The sequence below is a fragment of the Bufo gargarizans genome, unplaced genomic scaffold (assembly GCF_014858855.1).
Source record: "Bufo gargarizans isolate SCDJY-AF-19 unplaced genomic scaffold, ASM1485885v1 fragScaff_scaffold_107_pilon, whole genome shotgun sequence".
Classification (NCBI taxonomy): Eukaryota; Metazoa; Chordata; class Amphibia; order Anura; family Bufonidae; genus Bufo; species Bufo gargarizans.
Genome location: NW_025334055.1, coordinates 160820 through 180080, shown reverse-complemented (window position 1 = coordinate 180080; position 19261 = coordinate 160820). Strand labels below are relative to the sequence as shown.

Below are 19261 nucleotides of genomic sequence, written 5' to 3'. Positions count from 1 at the left end.
CTGTCAGCAATGCAGAGCAGGGGTTAATACACGGCAAAAGGGGGCTCATATCACCCAGCAATACAACAGAGGATTTGGGGAGATTTAGGCCCCTGTCACCCAGGCACAGCAGGGGTTTGTATACGCCAAAAATTTTAAAATGTCACCCGATAATTGAAAATAAGATTTTATTCCAATTTTGGAAACTAAAATTGGCACTTTTTTGCATTAAAATGGCTCTAAAATAGTCCTTGAAAAGGCTAGAGGGAAGTAAAAGGCAGTAACATGTACCTAAGAGCATGGCCACTGCTCTGCAGACAAATGTGGAGAAGGAAATAACTTAAAATGAAATAAAATAACTAAAAATTACAAATTATTAACCTGCAACTCAGAGAAGGAGGTGGATATGGAGTCGGAGGTTGAGGAGGCGGTGAATGTGGAGGCAGCAATGGAGGAGGAGGAGGAGGAGGAGGCAGCCAACAATGTTTTTTTAGTTTTTTTATTGGGGTAGGTAGCCCCCAAAATATTGGGACAAATAAAAAAAAATAAAAAGAATCATTGCACTTGACCTGAGTACAAGGATGGATGTTTGATGGTGGTATAAATGTCTAATCTGCACAAGGGACGGACAGGTCCTGTGGGATCCATGCCTGGTTCATTTTTATGAACGTCAGCTTGTCCACATTGGCTGTAGACAGGCGGCTGCGTTTGTCTGTAATGACGCCCCCTGCCGTGCTGAATACACGTTCAGACAAAACGCTGGCCGCCGGGCAGGCCAGCACCTCCAAGGCATAAAAGGCTAGCTCTGGCCACGTGGACAATTTAGAGACCCAGAAGTTGAATGGGGCCGAACCATCAGTCAGTACGTGGAGGGGTGTGCACACGTACTGTTCCACCATGTTAGTGAAATGTTGCCTCTTGCTAACACATTGCGTATCAGGTGGTGGTGCAGTTAGCTGTGGCGTGTTGACAAAACTTTTCCACATCTCTGCCATGCTAACCCTGCCCTCAGAGGAGCTGGCCGTGACACAGCTGCCTTGGCGACCTCTTGCTCCTCCTCTGCCTTGGCCTTGGGCTTCCACTTGTTCCCCTGTGACATTTGGGAATGCTCTCAGTAGCGCGTCTACCAACGTGCGCTTGTACTCGCGCATCTTCCTATCACGCTCCAGTGCAGGAAGTAAGGTGGGCACATTGTCTTTGTAGCGTGGATCCAGCAGGGTGGCAACCCAGTAGTCCGCACACGTTAAAATGTGGGCAACTCTGCTGTCGTTGCGCAGGCACTGCAGCATGTAGTCACTCATGTGTGCCAGGCTGCCCAGGGGTAAGGACAAGCTGTCCTCTGTGGGAGGCGTATCGTCATCGTCCTGCCTTTCCCCCCAGCCACGCACCAGTGATGGACCCGAGCTGCGTTGGGTGCCACCCCGCTGTGACCATGCTTCATCCTCATCCTCATCCTCCTCCACCTCATCCTCGTCCTCCAGTAGTGGGCCCTGGCTGGCCAAATTTGTACCTGGCCTCTGCTGTTGAAATAAACCTCCCTCTGAGTCACTTCTAAAAGACTGGCCTGAAAAGTGCTAAAAATGACCCCTCTTCCTCCTCCTCCTCCTCCTCCTCCTGGGCCACCTCCTCTTCCATCATCGCCCTAAGTGTTTTCTCAAGGAGACATAGAAGTGGTATTGTAACGCTGATAACGGCGTCATCGCCACTGGCCATGTTGGTGGAGTACTCGAAACAGCTCAACAGGGCACACAGGTCTCGCCGTTACGCTGTAGCACAGACAGGCGAGCAGCGGCAGGATGTGAACGCCGGAAGCGCGAACAGACGGCCCGCACTTTATGCAGCAGCTCGGACATGTCGGGGTAGTTGTGAATGAACTTCTGCACCACCAAATTCAGCACATGCGCCAGGCAAGGGATGTGCGTCAAACCGGCTAGTCCCAGAGCTGCAACGAGATTTCGCCCATTATCGCACACCACCAGGGCTTGAGGCTCACCGGCAGCAACCACTCGTCGGTCTGTTGTTCTATACCCTGCCACAACTCCTGTGCGGTGTGGGGCCTGTCCCCCAAACATATGAGTTTCAGAATGGCCTGCTGACGTTTACCCCGGGCTGTGCTGAAGTTGGTGGTGAAGGTGTGTGGCTGACTGGATGAGCAGGTGGAAGAAGAGGAGGAGGAGGAAGCCGAGTAGGAGGAGGTGGCAACAGGAGGCAAAGAATGTTGCCCTGCGATCCTTGGCGGCGGAAGGACGTGCGCCAAACAGCTCTCCGCCTGGGGCCCAGCTGCCACTACATTTACCCAGTGTGCAGTTAGGGAGATATAGCGTCCCTGGCCGTGCTTACTGGTCAACGTACAGTACAGACCAAAAGTTTGGACACACCTTCTCATTCAAAGAGTTTTCTTCATTTTCATGACTATGACAATTGTAGATTCACACTGAAGGCATCAAAACTATGAATTATCACATGTGGAATTATATACATAACAAAAAAGTGTGAAACAACTGAAAATATGTCATATTCTAGGTTCTTCAAAGTAGCCACCTTTTGCTTTGATTACTGCTTTGCACACTCTTGGCATTCTCTTGATGAGCTTCAAGAGGTAGTCACCTGAAATGGTCTTCCAACAGTCTTGAAGGAGTTCCCAGAGATGCTTAGCACTTGTTGGCCCTTTTGCCTTCACTCTGCGGTCCAGCTCACCCCAAACCATCTCGATTGGGTTCAGGTCCGGTGACTGTGGAGGCCAGGTCATCTGGCGCAGCACCCCATCACTCTCCTTCATGGTCAAATAGCCCTTACACAGCCTGGAGGTGTGTTTGGGGTCATTGTCCTGTTGAAAAATAAATGATGGTCCAACTAAACGCAAACCGGATGGAATAGCATGCCGCTGCAAGATGCTGTGGTAGCCATGCTGGTTCAGTATGCCTTCAATTTTGAATAAATCCCCAACAGTGTCACCAGCAAAGCCCCCCCACACCATCACACCTCCTCCTCCATGCTTCACGGTGGGAACCAGGCATGTAGAGTCCATCCGTTCACCTTTTCTGCGTCGCACAAAGACACGGTGGTTGGAACCAAAGATCTCATATTTGGACTCCTCAGACCAAAGCACAGATTTCCACTGGTCTAATGTCCATTCCTTGTGTTCTTTAGCCCAAACAAGTCTCTTCTGCTTGTTGCCTGTCCTTAGCAGTGGTTTCCTAGCAGATCTTCTACCATGAAGGCCTGATTCACACAGTCTCCTCTTACCAGTTGTTCTAGAGATGTGTCTGCTGCTAGAACTCTGAGGCTGGTGACTCGGATGAACTTCTCCTCCGCAGCAGAGGTGACTCTTGGTCTTCCTTTCCTGGGGCGGTCCGCATGTGAGCCAGTTTCTTTGTAGCGCTTGATGGTGTTTGTGACTGCACTTGGGGACACTTTCAAAGTTTTCCCAACTTTTCGGACTGACTGACCTTAATTTCTTAAAGTAATGATGGCCACTCGTTTTTCTTTACTTAGAATTTGTATTATGGCAAGAAAAAAGCAGCTAACAGTCCATTCAGTAGGACTATCAGCTGAGTATCCACCTGACTTCTCCACAACGCAACTGATGGTCCCAACCCCATTTATAAGGCAAGAAATCCCACTTATTACACCTGACAGGGCACACCTGTGAAGTGAAGACCATTTCAGGTGACTACCTCTTGAAGCTCATCAAGAGAATGCCAAGAGTGTGCAAAGCAGTAATCAAAGCAAAAGGTGGCTACTTTGAAGAACCTAGAATATGACATATTTTCAGTTGTTTCACACTTTTTTGTTATGTAGATAATTCCACGTGTGATAATTCATAGTTTCGATGCCTTCAGTGCGAATCTACAATTTTCATAGTCATGAAAATAAACTCTTTGAATGAGAAGGTGTGTCCAAACTTTTGGTCTGTACTGTATCTGTGGTTAGGTGGACCTTGCCACAGATGGCGTTGCGCAGTGCACACTTGATTTTATCGGATACTTGGTTGTGCAGGGAAGGCACGGCTCTCTTGGAGAAGTAGTGGCGGCTGGGAACAACATACTGTGGGACAGCAAGCGACATGAGCTGTTTGAAGCGGTCTGTGTCCACCAGCCTAAATGACAGCATTTCATAGGCCAGTAGTTTAGAAATGCTGGCATTCAGGGCCAGGGATCGAGGGCGGCTAGGTGGGAATTTACGCTTTCTCTCCAAGGTTTGTGAGATGGAGAGCTGAACGCTGCCGTGTGACATGGTGGAGATACTTGGTGACGGAGGTGGTGTTGTTGGTGGCACATCCTCTGTTTGTTGGGCGGCAGGTGCCAACGTTCCTCCAGAGGAAGAGGCCGAGGCGGCAGCAGAAGAGGGAACAGGAGGGGCTTGAGCCCTTTCTTGGTTTTGAAGGTGCTTACTCCACTGCAGCCCGTGTCTCGCATGTAGATGCCTGGTCATGCAGGTTGTGCTAAGGTTCAGAACGTTAATGCCTCGCTTCAGGCTCTGATGGCACAGCGTGCAAACCACTCGGGTCTTGTCGTCAGCACATTGTGTGAAGAATTGCCATGCCAGGGATCTCCTTGAAGCTGCCTTTGGGGTGCTCGGTCCCTGGTGACGGTGGCCAATAGCAGGCGGACTCTCTTGGCAGTGGGTGTTCTGCTTTTGCTACGCTGTTGGCTCGGTCTCACCACTGCCTCTTCCTCCGAACTGTGAAAGTCAGTGGCACGACCTTCATTCCATGTGGGGTCTAGGACCTCATCGTCCCCTGCATCGTCTTCCACCCAGTCTTGATCCCTGACCTCCTGTTCAGTCTGCACACTGCAGAAAGACGCAGCAGTTGGCACCTGTGTTTCGTCATCATCAGAGACATGCTGAGGTGGTATTCCCATGTCCTCATCATCAGGAAACATAAGTGGTTGTGCGTCAGTGCATTCTATGTCTTTCACCGCTGGGGAAGGGCTAGGTGGATGCCCTTGGGAAACCCTGCCAGCGGAGTCTTCAAACAGCATAAGAGACTGCTGCATGACTTGAGGCTCAGACAGTTTCCCTGGTATGCATGGGGGTGATGTGACAGACTGATGGGGTTGGTTTTCAGGCGCCATCTGTGCGCTTTCTGCAGAAGACTGGGTGGGAGATAATGTGAACGTGCTGGATCCACTGTCGGCCACCCAATTGACTAATGCCTGTACCTGCTCAGGCCTTACCATCCTTAGAACGGCATTGGGCCCCACCATATATCGCTGTAAATTCTGGCGGCTACTGGGACCTGAGGTAGTTGGTTCACTAGGACGTGTGGATGTGGCAGAACGGCCACGTCCTCTCCCAGCACCAGAGGGTCCACTAACACCACCACGACCATGTCCACGTCCGCGTCCCTTACTAGATGTTTTCCTCATTGTTAGCATTCACAAAGCAAAGTAAAAAGTGGTTAAGTCTGTTAAAAATAATTAACCGCCAATAAAAACCCTGATGTAGGGTATTGCACTCTATATGACAGCGGTATTTGTGGCCTAAATGTCACACTCACTTATGCATGTCTAATCCCAGATGTGCAGTATATCAGAGGGTTTTTTCATCCCAGTATGCCAAAGCTGTATTTCTGGACTTGCTGGTGCACTTGCAAAAAATGGCTGCCGATCATGTATTGATATTGAGTAACTGAAGAAATAAAAGTTTGTTTTCAGCAGTAGTTGGCTCAGGGCAGGCCTCAAAAAACTGTGCACTGCACCCTTAAAACACATTTGCTGTACATCGCTGACTACAAAACAGTTCTTGATCTCTCCCTCACAGCAGCTGCAGCCTCTCCCTACACTGGTAAGAGCAGAGTGACGGGCGGCGCTATGTGACTCCAGCTTAAATAGAGGCTGGGTCACATGGTGCTCTGGCCAATCACAGCCATGCCAATAGTAGGCATGGCTGTGACGGCCTTTTGGGGCAAGTAGTATGACGCTTGTTGATTGGCTGCTTTGCAGCCTTTCAAAAAGTGCCATAAAAATCACCGAACTCTGACTTTTACATAAATGTTCGGGTGCAGAAAACCCTAGAGTTCGGGTTCGCTCAACTCTACAAGCGAGCTTTTGTGTGCCTTATCTGGAGCAGTGGAATGTCTGCCCTGAGACATTGCCACCAGCAGAGCCCAGATGCACCAGGGTGGCCTTGGTGGGGATCCTTGGATTCTAACTATCCTCCTGGCAGCACAGGGGTCACTTTTGGCTTCCGACCACGTCCTCTGAGATTTTCCACAGTGCGGGACATCTTGTATTTTTTGCTCAAATGTAAATAAAAGCTGAGAAATGTGTTTTTCCCACAATAATAATGTCTCCTGTGCATCATCTTCTTATCTTTTGGGAGACACCGATGCCATTTACCATAAAAAAAAAAAAAAAAAAAAAAAAAAAAATTCCTTGCTGGTTGAATAAAAGTAACTAAGTAAAAATTTGCCTGGGGTATGAATAATTATGGGCAGTACTGTACACACCCCGCCCGCTCCTCCTCTATATGCACCCCGCCGCCCCTCCTCTATACGCACCCCGCCCGGCTCCTCTATACGCACCCCGCACGGCGCCCGCTCCTCCTCTATACGCACCCCGCCCGCTCCTCCTCTATACGCACCCCGCACGGCGCCCGCTCCTCCTCTATACGCACCCCGCCCGCTCCTCCTCTATACGCACCCCCCGCTCCTCCTATACGCACCCCCACGGCGCCCGTCCTCCTCTATACGCACCCGCCGGCGCCCGCTCCTTCTATCGCACACGCACGGCACCCGCTCCTCCCTATACGACCCGCCCGCTCCTCCTCTATACGCACCACCGCACGGCGCGCCCGTCCCTCCTCCTCTATATACGCACCCCAGCGCGCTCCTCCTCTATACCACCCCGCCCGCTCCTCCTCCTCTATACGCACCCCGCACGGCGCCCGCTCCTCCTCTATACGCACCCCGCCCGCTCCTCCTCCTCTATACGCGCCGCACGGTGCCCCGTCTCCTCTATAACGCACCCCGACCGCCCTCCTCCTCTATACGCACCCCGCCCGCTCCCTCCTCTCTACACCCGCACGGCGCCCGCTCCTCCTCTATACGCACCCCGCACGGCGCCCGCTCCTCCTCTATACGCACCCCGCACGGCGCCCGCTCCTCCTCTATACGCACCCCGCACGGCGCCCGCTCCTCCTCTATACGCACCCCGCCCGGCGCCCGCTCCTCCTCTATACGCATCCTGCCCGCTCCTCCTCTATACGCATCCTGCCCGCTCCTCCTCTATACGCACCCCGCACGCTCCTCCTCTATACGCACCCCGCACGGCGCCCGCTCCTCCTCTATACGCACCCCGCCCGCTCCTCCTCTATACGCACCCCGCCCGCTCCTCCTCTATACGCACCCCGCCCGCTCCTCCTCTATACGCACCCCGCCCGCTCCTCCTCTATACGCACCCCGCCCGCTCCTCCTCTATACGCACCCCGCCCGCTCCTCCTCTATACGCACCCCGCCCGCTCCTCCTCTATACGCACCCCGCCCGCTCCTCCTCTATACGCACCCCGCCCGCTCCTCCTCCTCCTCCATACGCACCCCGCACGGCGCCCGCTCCTCCTCTATACGCACCCCGCACGGCGCCCGCTCCTCCTCTATACGCACCCCGCCCGCTCCTCCTCTATACGCACCCCGCCCGCTCCTCCTCCTCTATACGCACCCCGCCCGCTCCTCCTCCTCTATACGCACCCCGCCCGCTCCTCCTCCTCTATACGCACCCCGCACGGCGCCCGCTCCTCCTCTTACAGTGTAGACTCAGCCATGTCTCATCTCCTGGCAGCGAGCCCTTCTGCCGTCCACCAGGTGTGATGTGTACGGGGAGGATCACACGACGCTGAGCGCGCGGCCGCTCTGGAAGGAGAGGACACGCTCCCGTGTAGCAGGGAGACCTGAGCCCCATGAGATGTCACTCTGCTGGTGACCACAGGTTTATAGGGCGTCTATGAGAATGAACGGAGACTCGGCGCTGGGTTATAATTCACAGTATATTTATAGATGGACACGATATAATACACAGAGCATGAGACAGGAGGTGACCCCGCAGGCGCCTCACCCGAAAACACAAGTATTCGCCCGTCATCCGACCGTCTCCTAGAGGAAAGGGAGAGAGTCTGTCAGTTATAAGATCAGTGAGCGCTCCTCTAAGGAGATAATGGGGTCACACACGACTCCTGTAAGTTATGGGGTCACTCCCCTCCCCCGTCCTCACCTTGATGTTGCTTCCTCTCGTGCGTCTTCGGGATTCCCTCTTCGTTAGGGGGGCTTCTGTTTTGTTCACCTGATCTGTGGTAGAGAAAACCCTGATATTAATCTGCTTCTCTGTGGACTCCCTTCACGTGGATCATAATACACAGGGGGCCAGGAGGAAGGTCATACTTGCTGGGAACCACAGTAATCTGCTCGCCCCCTCTTTTATTGGGGATCGGTCACCAGCTGTCCCCTTCCATAGTCTCACCTGTTTCTTGGGGCTGCGTCTGGGTGGGATGCTCAGCAGAGTCGGGGGGCTTGTGGCTTCTGTATGGCGTCCTGTACCTATTATCTGAGGAGACAGGAAGAGGAGTCACCAATGAAGTACTATGTCATGTGGCAGGGTTAGGAATGATGGGGGTTATACTCTCACCGTTCCCCTGTCCCGCTGTGTGGTTGGGCACATGTTGAGATGTGCCGTTTGTCTGTGCTGCACCTTTGTCCTTCTCAGTTTTGGGGGGCATCATCCTCAGGCCCCCAACGCTCTTCAGTTGGTCCTCAATATGAAGACGTTCAATCCTCAGCTGCTCAAGATCCTGGAAGACAAGGCGGCAGATCGGGATGAATGATGGGGGCACTGTGCCAACATCGGGACTCTTCCTCCTTATGGGGCAGGTGGGGACGACGGGTGTTGCAGAGACATCAGGATCATGATGGGGGTTGTTATACATAGCTGATATTACTGGGGCAGTGGGCACACGGGAGATGGAGACAGACCTGAAAGTAGGAGATCTGATATTCCAGGAGCGCCAGGGCGTTACTGATACTGTCCTGGGTGCCCACAAAGACAAACGGCACCAAGCCCTAGAAGAGAAGAAGAGGCGAGTAAATCCAGCTGATGGACCCCAGTGGAGACCTGCCGAGGAGACACCCGCCCCCACTACCTCCTTCTTCTGCTCGTTCTTGTCTCCTTCGGCCTCCACCTTGACCCGGACAATCCCCGATTTATCCACAATCTCCTGGATGACGAAGCCGTTCTTCCCAATCACTTTACCTGCCAAAACATTTAACATTACGAGACCTTCAGTCACCCCCAGAGGTGAGGGGCCAGCACCCCCCAGCCATCCCTAGAAGAGGAAGGACCCAGTGGAGAAACGACACAGTATGACCACCCCCAGTGAGGAGGAGGAGGAGGCAGTGCGACCACCCCCAGCCATCCCTGGAGAAGGCAGTGCAAGCACCACTAGTGGAGAGAGGACACAGTACAACCATCCCCTGCACCCAGGCCGCGCCTCACAATCCAGACTCACCCACGAGAGAACGAGGAACCTCCATGGAGCCTTCTGTGAATTCCAGATACCCCCGAGCCTGGCGCACGGCCTCCTGACTCTGTGGAGGAGAGGACAGCATTACAGCACCAGCCACCGGGCACAGCACCCGCCGGGACAGCCGCCCCTCATTACCTCCCCAAACACCCGGAACGTGAACGTCTCCTCATCCAGCTCCACCGCCGTCACCCCTGGGACCTTCCGAGCCTGCTGAATGTTAACTCCGTGAGCGCCGATTGCCAATCCGATCAGATCCTCCCGAACCTGGAACTCCTCTCGGTACGCCACCGCCAGCTGTTTACTGACCTGCAAATATACAAGATGTCAGTGAGCCGCCCTGCAGGGGGAGGGGCAGGCTCATAGCTCTCCTCTGTCTGTATCACCCTGCAGGAGGAGGGGCAGGCTCATAGCTCTGTACTGTCTGTATCACCCTGCAGGGGGCGGGGCAGGCTCATAGCTCTCTTCTGTCTGTATCACCCTGCAGGAGGAGGGGCAGGCTCATAGCTCTCTTCTGTCTGTATCACCCTGCAGGGGGAGGGGCAGGCTCATAGCTCTCTTCTGTCTGTATCACCCTGCAGGAGGAGGGGCAGGCTCATAGCTCTCTTCTGTCTGTATCACCCTGCAGGAGGAGGGGCAGGCTCATAGCTCTCTTCTGTCTGTATCACCCTGCAGGAGGAGGGGCAGGCTCATAGCTCTCTTCTGTCTGTATCACCCTGTTGGAGGAGGGGCAGGCTCACAGCTCTCTTCTGTCTATCACACTGCAGGAGGAGGGGCAGGCTCACAGCTCTCTTCTGTCTATCACACTGCAGGAGGAGGGGCAGGCTCATAGCTCTCTTCTGTCTGTATCACCCTGCAGGTGGCGGGGCAGGCTCATAGCTCTCTTCTGTCTGTATCACCCTGCAGGAGGAGGGGCAGGCTCATAGCTCTCTTCTGTCTGTATCACCCTGCAGGAGGAGGGGCAGGCTCATAGCTCTCTACTGTCTGTATCACCCTGCAGGGGGAGGGGCAGGATCATAGCTCTCTTCTGTCTGTATCACCCTGCAGGAGGAGGGGCAGGCTCATAGCTCGCCCTGGCATTTCCTTACCTCCAGCTGCCTTGTGGCCTCCTCATTTTGGGCTATTAATCTGAGCTTGCTCCGGAGGGCGCGGACATGCATGTCATTCAGCAGAGCTGAGCGCTTGGTGGTGGCCTCATCTGTGGACTGATGCAGATACATGGTTACCCCAGTGTCCCCAACGCTCCCCTAACCTCTGACCCATTTATTGTGCGCTTGCCTCACCAGAACTATGAGCTCGGTGCCGGTTCCGTCCAGTAACACACAGTTGGCTCCAACCACCTTCTTAAACTCCTTGTGGGCATCCGGGTTGGCGGCTCTGCAGAAGGAGGACATGGCAAAACGAGAAGTTAGGGGCACACTCAGGTGGTGTGAGATTGGAAGGACGGGGGTGGGGTACCCACACGGTGTAAGATCTGGGGGGGTACCCACACGGTGTAAGATTGGAAGGACGGGGGTGGGGGGGGGGGGCTATACTCACATGGAGCGGACGTCCTCGGGGAGCGGCAGGCTGTATCTGTAGAAGTTGGGCGCCTGGTTCTGGTTGGGCACTCGCAGACGCTCCCGGCTGATGATCTCGTTGAAGGGCGAGTCATGGACGTAATATTCTACCACATAAAACTGAGGGAGAGTAAGAGACGGCACAGCGAGAGCACAGGGCACAGATGCCACATGAGCGCACACTCATACTCACATCTCCCTTCTTCATCCGCACGTGGGCCGGCCACCAACCGGAGGTCTCCTGGTCACTGGCCCGGGACATGACCTGTAATAACGAAGCCTTCAGAAGGGAATACACCCCTCCCCCATCTGTGCCCCTCACATACCCCCATACCTACCTCCACCGGGTCACCCTCATTTATATCACCGGAGGAGGAGTCCAGGGCGGGCAGCCTGACATCGCTGAAGGGCACACGTCTCTCCGGCATGGTGCTGCCAAGGCAATCATATTCAGCTACTCAATAGAGCGCAGGAAGGGGTGCAGGGGCCGGCACATACAGAGGGGCGCAGGGGCCGGCACATACAGAGGGGCGCAGGGGCCGGCACATACAGAGGGACGCAGGGGCCGGGGCACATACAGAGGGACGCAGGGGCCGGGGCACATACAGAGGGACGCAGGGGCCGGGGCACATACAGAGGGACGCAGGGGCCGGGGCACATACAGAGGGACGCAGGGGCCGGGGCACATACAGAGGGACGCAGGGGCCGGGGCACATACAGAGGGACGCAGGGGCCGGGGCACATACAGAGGGACGCAGGGGCCGGCACATACAGAGGGACGCAGGGGCCGGCACATACAGAGGGGCGCAGGGGCAGGCACATACAGAGGGGCGCAGGGGCAGGCACATACAGAGGGGCGCAGGGGCAGGCACATACAGAGGGGCGCAGGGGCAGGCACATACAGAGGGGCGCAGGGGCACATACAGAGGGGCACAGGGGCACATACAGAGGGGCACAGGGGCACATACAGAGGGGCACAGGGGCACATACAGAGGGGCACAGGGGCACATACAGAGGGGCACAGGGGCACATACAGAGGGGCACAGGGGCACATACAGAGGGGCACAGGGGCACATACAGAGGGGCACAGGGGCACTACAGAGGGCAGGGGCACATGGGCACAGGGGCAGGGGCACATACAGAGGGGCACAGGGGGGCAGGCGCATACAGAGGGACGCAGGCGCACATACAGAGGGACACAAGGGGCAGGGGCACATACAGAGGGGCGCAGGGGCACATACAGAGGGGGGGCAGGGGCACATACAGAGGGGGGCAGGGGCACATACAGAGGGGCAGAGGCACACGTGCACATACAGAGGGGCACAGGCACATACAGAGGGGCACAGGCACATACAGAGGGGCACAGGCACATACAGAGGGGCACAGGCACATACAGAGGGGCAGGCACATACAGAGGGGCAGGCACATACAGAGGGGCAGGCACATACAGAGGGGCACAGGGGCAGGCACATACAGAGGGGCACAGGGGCAGGCACATACAGAGGGGCACAGGGGCAGGCACATACAGAGGGCAGGGGCAGGCACATACAGAGGGGCACAGGGCAGGCACATACAGAGGGGGCAATACAGAGGGGCACAGGGGCAGGCACATACAGAGGGGCACAGGGGCAGGCACATACAGAGGGGCACAGGGGCAGGCACATACAGAGGGGCACAGGGGCAGGCACATACAGAGGGGCACAGGGGCAGGCACATACAGAGGGGCACAGGGGCAGGCACATACAGAGGGGCACAGGGGCAGGCACATACAGAGGGGCACAGGGGCAGGCACATACAGAGGGGCACAGGGGCAGGCACATACAGAGGGGGGGGGCCGACAGGGGCACATACAGAGGGGCACAGGGGCACATACAGAGGGGCACATGGGCACAGGGGCAGGGGCACTACAGAGGGGCACAGGGGGGCAGGCGCATACAGAGGGACGCAGGCGCACATACAGAGGGACACAGGGGCAGGGGCACATACAGAGGGGCGCAGGGGCACATACAGAGGGGCACAGGGGCACATACAGAGGGGCACAGGGGCACATACAGAGGGGCAGAGGGGCACAGGCACATACAGAGGGGCACAGGCACATACAGAGGGGCACAGGCACATACAGAGGGGCACAGGCACATACAGAGGGGCACAGGCACATACAGAGGGGCACAGGCACATACAGAGGGGCACAGGCACATACAGAGGGGCACAGGCACATACAGAGGGGCACAGGCACATACAGAGGGGCACAGGCACATACAGAGGGGCACAGGCACATACAGAGGGGCACAGGCACATACAGAGGGGCACAGGCACATACAGAGGGGCACAGGCACATACAGAGGGGCACAGGCACATACAGAGGGGCACAGGGGCAGGCACATACAGAGGGGCACAGGGGCAGGCACATACAGAGGGGCACAGGGGCAGGCACATACAGAGGGGCACAGGGGCAGGCACATACAGAGGGGCACAGGGGCAGGCACATACAGAGGGGCACAGGGGCAGGCACATACAGAGGGGCACAGGGGCAGGCACAGGCACATACAGAGGGGCACAGGGCTGTACTGGGGGCAGCGTCTACTCACCTGTTGGGGAACACAGCGGTGACCGTCTCCTCCTGAACATCCTGGACGTAACCCTGGAGGAGATGAACAGCTGTGAGCGACCCCGGGGGGCTGGGAGGAGCAGCTGGAATAACATGTAGTCTCCCCCCCCCTACCTTCTCCCGGACAGACAGAAAAACCCGGCGCTCCAAAGTCCGGCAGGTAGGTGATGAGGTCACCGGACGCAGACAGAACCCGGAGAGGCACATGGACCCTCCGAGGGAAGAAGTGACCGGCAGCACCGGCCACCGGTAATCCAGAGGATCCCCGACACTAACAGAAAAGTCTCGAAGAGAAGCCGCTGCGCAGCGCAGGGCACCAGAGCGGATTCAGTGATGTAACGCGTTTCGGGAGCGCACCGCTGCCTTCATCAGACACACTGAAAGCAGAGCAAGGAGCACGACGTATGCAGGTTCAGGCGACATCCGAAACCCAGACCAGATAAAAACCGAACCGTCCAATAAAAATAAATAATGTTTTACACTCAAATAACAATAATCACAAAAAAGATAAATGTTAAAAAATAAGCAAATAACACGATAAAAAGTAGGAGAAATCTGATGGACCGGATACAATCCTAATAAAAAGCGGTGGGGCATCGTAGCACCCCGTACAGCGGTCCGACTGGGGGTCAATGAGACCAGGAAACAGGTCCGGTAATGCTTTTTATTAAAGGGGTTCTCCGGGCTTTTAATACCGATGACGTATCCTCATATTGTGGGGGGGTTGGGCCCCTGGCATTCAGTGTGCGCACCGCCCGCGCCGTCTCCCTTCCTGCTCTATGTCTATAGGGCTGCGCCGGGGACCAGGAAGAGACGGCACCAGCGCACGTGTCGGACCCCCGCCGATCTGAGGGTAGGTCTTCAGGCTCATAGATCCGCTCCATCATATTTCTCTTCTATCTATTGTGTTATTTGCTTATTTTTAACATTTATCGTATTTGTTTTTATTGTTATTTTCAGTGTCAAACACTTTTTATTGTCCGGTTTTTATACGTCGCCCGAGCTGTAGAAATTGTGCTCCTTGCTCCGCTTTCACTGTGTCTGGTGAAGATGGCGGCACGCTCTCAAAACGCGTTACCCGAATAAGGCGGCTCTGCGGTATCTGCGCTCCGCTCGTGGGTTCTCAACAAAACCGGACAGGCAGAGGGCGATGCGTTTCGGAGGCGGTCCACCCTGGACTCTGGCGCGGAGATTCCGCCTGGTTGTGAGCGGCGTTCGCGCCATGTCACTGTGTGAACCTCTCAGAGACGGGCCTGAAGCAACCCAACCAGCTCTGCTAAGCGCAGTTACACTGCAGGGCGGCACGGGGTAGCGCCTGGGCCCTCTCTAGGTCACAGCTGGCGGGATGTGACCTACGTGGGGCATCTTCTGGAGATCGGGGTGCAGAAAAGTCAAAACTGAAAAAATACACATCAGAGGGGGAACTGCCCAAATGTGGGGCGGGGGATGGGGGGGGGGGGGGTATTAAATATGGGGTCACAGAGGAAACCACAAAAACTTCGGGATTTATAGAAAACTGCTTGGAAAGAGAAAAAATAAAAATAATAAAAATCGAATGATCATAAAGAGGTACTATTAGGGGCCCCACAGATTATAGGGGGCAGCACTGATGTCTAGGGGGGGTCACTGGTTATACAGAGGTATTATTAGGGGCCCCACAGATTATAGGGGGCAGCACTGATGTCTGGGGGGTGTCACTGGTTATACAGAGGTATTATTAGGGGCCCCACAGATTATAGGGGGCAGCACTGGTAATACAGGGGTATTAGGGGCCCCACAGGTTATGGGGGCAGCACTGATGTCTGGGGGTGTCACTGGTTATACATAGGTATTATTAGGGGCCCCACAGATTATAGGGGGCAGCACTGATGTCTGGGGGGTGTCACTGGTTATACAGAGGTATTAGGGGCCCCACAGATTATAGGGGGCAGCACTGATGTCTGGGGGGTGTCACTGGTTATACAGAGGTATTATTAGGGGCCCCACAGATTATAGGGGGCATCACTGAAGTCTGGGGGGTGTCACTGGTTATACAGAGGTATTATTAGGGGCCCCACAGATTATAGGGGGCAGCACTGATGTCTGGGGGTGTCACTGGTTATACAGGGGTATTATTAGGGGCCCCACAGATTATAGGGGGCAGTAATGATGTCTGGGGATGTCACTGGTAATACAGGGGTATTATTAGGGGCCCCACAGGTTATGGGGGCAGCACTGATGTCTGGGGGGTGTCACTGGTTATACAGAGGTATTATTAGGGCCCCCACAGATTATAGGGGGCAGCACTGATGTCTAGGGGGGGGGGGGGTGTCACTGGTTATACAGGGGTATTATTAGGGGCCCCACAGGTTATAGGGGGCAGCACTGATGTCTAGGGGGGGTCACTGGTTATACAGGGGTATTATTAGGGGCCCCACAGGTTATAGGGGGCAGTAATGATGTCTGGGGGGTGTCACTGGTTATACAGGGGTATTATTAGGGGCCCCACAGGTTATAGGGGGCAGCACTGATGTCTGGGGGGTGTCACTGGTTATACAGGGGTATTATTAGGGGCCCCACAGGTTATAGGGGGCAGCACTGATGTCTAGGGGGGGGGGGGGGGGGGGTCACTGGTTATACAGGGGTATTATTAGGGGCCCCACAGATTATAGGGGGCAGCACTGATGTCTGGGGGGTGTCACTGGTTATACAGAGGTATTATTAGGGGCCCCACAGATTATAGGGGGCAGCACTGGTAATACAGGGGTATTATTAGGGGCCCCACAGGTTATGGGGGCAGCACTGATGTCTGGGGGTGTCATTGGTTATACAGAGGTATTAGGGGCCCCACAGATTATAGGGGGCAGCACTGAAGTCTGGGGGGTGTCACTGGTTATACAGCGGTATTATTAGGGGCCCCACAGATTATAGGGGGCAGCACTGATGTCTGGGGGGTGTCACTGGTTATACAGAGGTATTATTAGGGGCCCCACAGATTATAGGGGGCAGCACTGGTAATACAGGGGTATTATTAGGGGCCCCACAGGTTATGGGGGCAGCACTGATGTCTGGGGGTGTCATTGGTTATACAGAGGTATTAGGGGCCCCACAGATTATAGGGGGCAGCACTGAAGTCTGGGGGGTGTCACTGGTTATACAGAGGTATTATTAGGGGCCCCACAGATTATAGGGGGCAGCACTGATGTCTGGGGGTGTCACTGGTTATACAGAGGTATTATTAGGGGCCCCACAGGTTATGGGGGCAGCACTGATGTCTGGGGGGTGTCACTGGTTATACAGAGGTATTACTAGAGGCCCCACAGGTTAGGGGGGCTGGGCCCCGCTCTCTGGGGCTGTCACTGGTAATACAGGGGTATTACTAGGGGCCCCACAGATTATAGGGGGCAGCACTGATGTCTGGGGGTGTCACTGGTTATACAGGGGTATTATTAGGGGCCCCACAGGTTATGGGAGCTGGGCCTCGCTCTCTGGGGGTGTCACTGGTTATACAGGGGTATTATTAGGGGGCCCCACAGGTTATGGGGGCTGGGCCCCGCTCTCTGGGGGGTGTCACTGGTTATACAGGGGTATTATTAGGGGCCCCACAGGTTATGGGGGCTGGGGCCCGCTCTCTGGGGGTGTCACTGGTTATACAGAGGCATTATTAGGGGCCCCACAGCTTATGGGGGCTGGGCCCCGCTCTCTGGGGGGGGGGTCACTGGTTATACAGGGGTATTATTAGGGGCCCCAAAGGTTATGGGGGCTGGGGCCCGCTCTCGGGGGGTGTCACTGGTTATACAGGGGTATTATTAGGGGCCCCACAGGTTATGGGGGCCGGGGCCCCCTCTCTGGGGTGTCACTGGTATTACAGAGGTATTATTAGAGGCCCCAAAGGTTATGGGGGCTGGGGCCCGCTCTCGGGGGGTGTCACTGGTTATACAGGGGTATTATTAGGGGCCCCAAAGGTTATGGGGGCTGGGCCCCGCTCTCTGGGGGTGTCACTGGTTATACAGAGGCATTATTAGGGGCCCCACAGGTTATGGGGGCTGGGCCCCCTCTCTGGGGTGTCACTGGTATTACAGAGGTATTATTAGAGGCCCCACAGGTTATGGGGGCCGGGGCCCGCTCTCTGGGGCTGTCACTGGTTATACAGAGGCATTATTAGGGGCCCCACAGCTTATGGGGGCCGGGGCCCGCTCTCTGGGGCTGTCACTGGTTATACAGAGGTATTATTAGGGGCCCCACAGGTTATGGGAGCTGGGCCTCGCTCTCTGGGGCTGTCACTGGTTATACAGAGGCATTATTAGGGGCCCCACAGCTTATGGGGGCCGGGGCACGCTCTCTGGGGGTGTCACTGGTTATACAGGGGTATTATTAGGGGCCCCAAAGGTTATGGGGGCTGGGCCCCGCTCTCTGGGGGTGTCACTGGTTATACAGAGGCATTATTAGGGGCCCCACAGGTTATGGGGGCTGGGCCCCGCTCTCTGGGGGTGTCACTGGTTATACAGAGGTATTATTAGGGGCCCCACAGCTTATGGGGGCTGGGCCCCGCTCTCTGGGGGTGTCACTGGTTATACAGAGGCATTATTAGGGCCCCCACAGCTTATGGGGGCCGGGGCCCGCTCTCTGGGCCCGTCCTGCCGGGTGAACTCACCGTGTAGAACGCTCCCCCCGGGCCCCGGACTTCCACCTCGATCCCTTCCATGCTTCCCGCAGCTCCGAGCTTCATGTGAGGACGCAGACCCCTCGGATACAGGATTGGAGCGCTGAGAAGGCCGACTAAACAGCCATTGGCTGGAAGTTGTGAGTCTTAAGCGCTGATTGGTCTGAAATCCCATACCTTCACCAATCAGCACTAAGGCACTTAAAAAGGGTGGGACTCAAATCCTAGAGATCGCTGATTGGCTGAGAGAAGTTGAGGCGATCGCTTCATTAGTCAAGAAGACGCATGCGCACTCAAGTAAGAGGTGCGGCGTCCCAGTCATGGTAGGCGGAAATCGTGGAAACCCATGAGGTGATTGGATGGGAACTGTCGTTATGGAAACCGAAACATATAAGGAAAAGATACGAAAATAGAAGCATGTCTGTGTTCTAATTGGCCGAAGCCGTACGGAGGGCGGAGCGCTATACATGGACCACACCCGCTCACTAGTCTGTGATTGGCTACACTATACTGCTAAGGCGGGGTTCACAAATGGCCACCGCCCCCCATTATTTAACGAACGTCCTGCTAGTCACGTCAGTAGTCGTGTTATTGGGGGAGCGAATATGCGCTGCCAATATCTACAGGATCCCCAAAATACAGCATGTGATCCCCGGATCTATAGAGGAGGCCGCAGTGTACGGTCCATCAGATACATGGGGTCATGTGATCCCCGGATCTATAGAGGAGGCCGCAGTGTACGGTCCATCAGATACATGGGGTCATGTGATCACCGGACCTATAGAGGAGGCCGCAGTGTACGGTCCATCAGATACATGGGGTCATGTGATCCCCGGATCTATAGAGGAGGCCGCAGTGTACGGTCCATCAGATACATGGGGTCATGTGATCCCCGGATCTATAGAGGAGGCCGCAGTGTACGGTCCATCAGACACATGGGGTCATGTGATCCCCGGATCT

General features: G+C 55.5%; 1 protein-coding gene across 1 annotated transcript; it reads right to left on the bottom strand.

Moving 5' to 3' along the window:
- Positions 1-7946: 7946 nt before the first annotated feature.
- LOC122922277 (fragile X mental retardation syndrome-related protein 2-like) lies at positions 7947-18424 on the bottom strand. The gene is made up of 15 exons (XM_044272835.1): positions 18293-18424; positions 13640-13692; positions 11390-11483; positions 11245-11316; positions 11032-11171; positions 10776-10869; positions 10581-10697; positions 9631-9801; positions 9478-9556; positions 9112-9221; positions 8945-9031; positions 8601-8763; positions 8436-8519; positions 8190-8263; positions 7947-8071 (listed from the first exon to the last, which is right to left on the bottom strand). The coding sequence occupies exons 1-15, from the start codon at positions 18365-18367 to the stop codon at positions 8057-8059; spliced, it is 1428 nt and encodes a 475-aa protein (XP_044128770.1). The 5' UTR covers positions 18368-18424; the 3' UTR covers positions 7947-8056.
- Between the last annotated feature and the right edge of the window lie 837 nt (positions 18425-19261).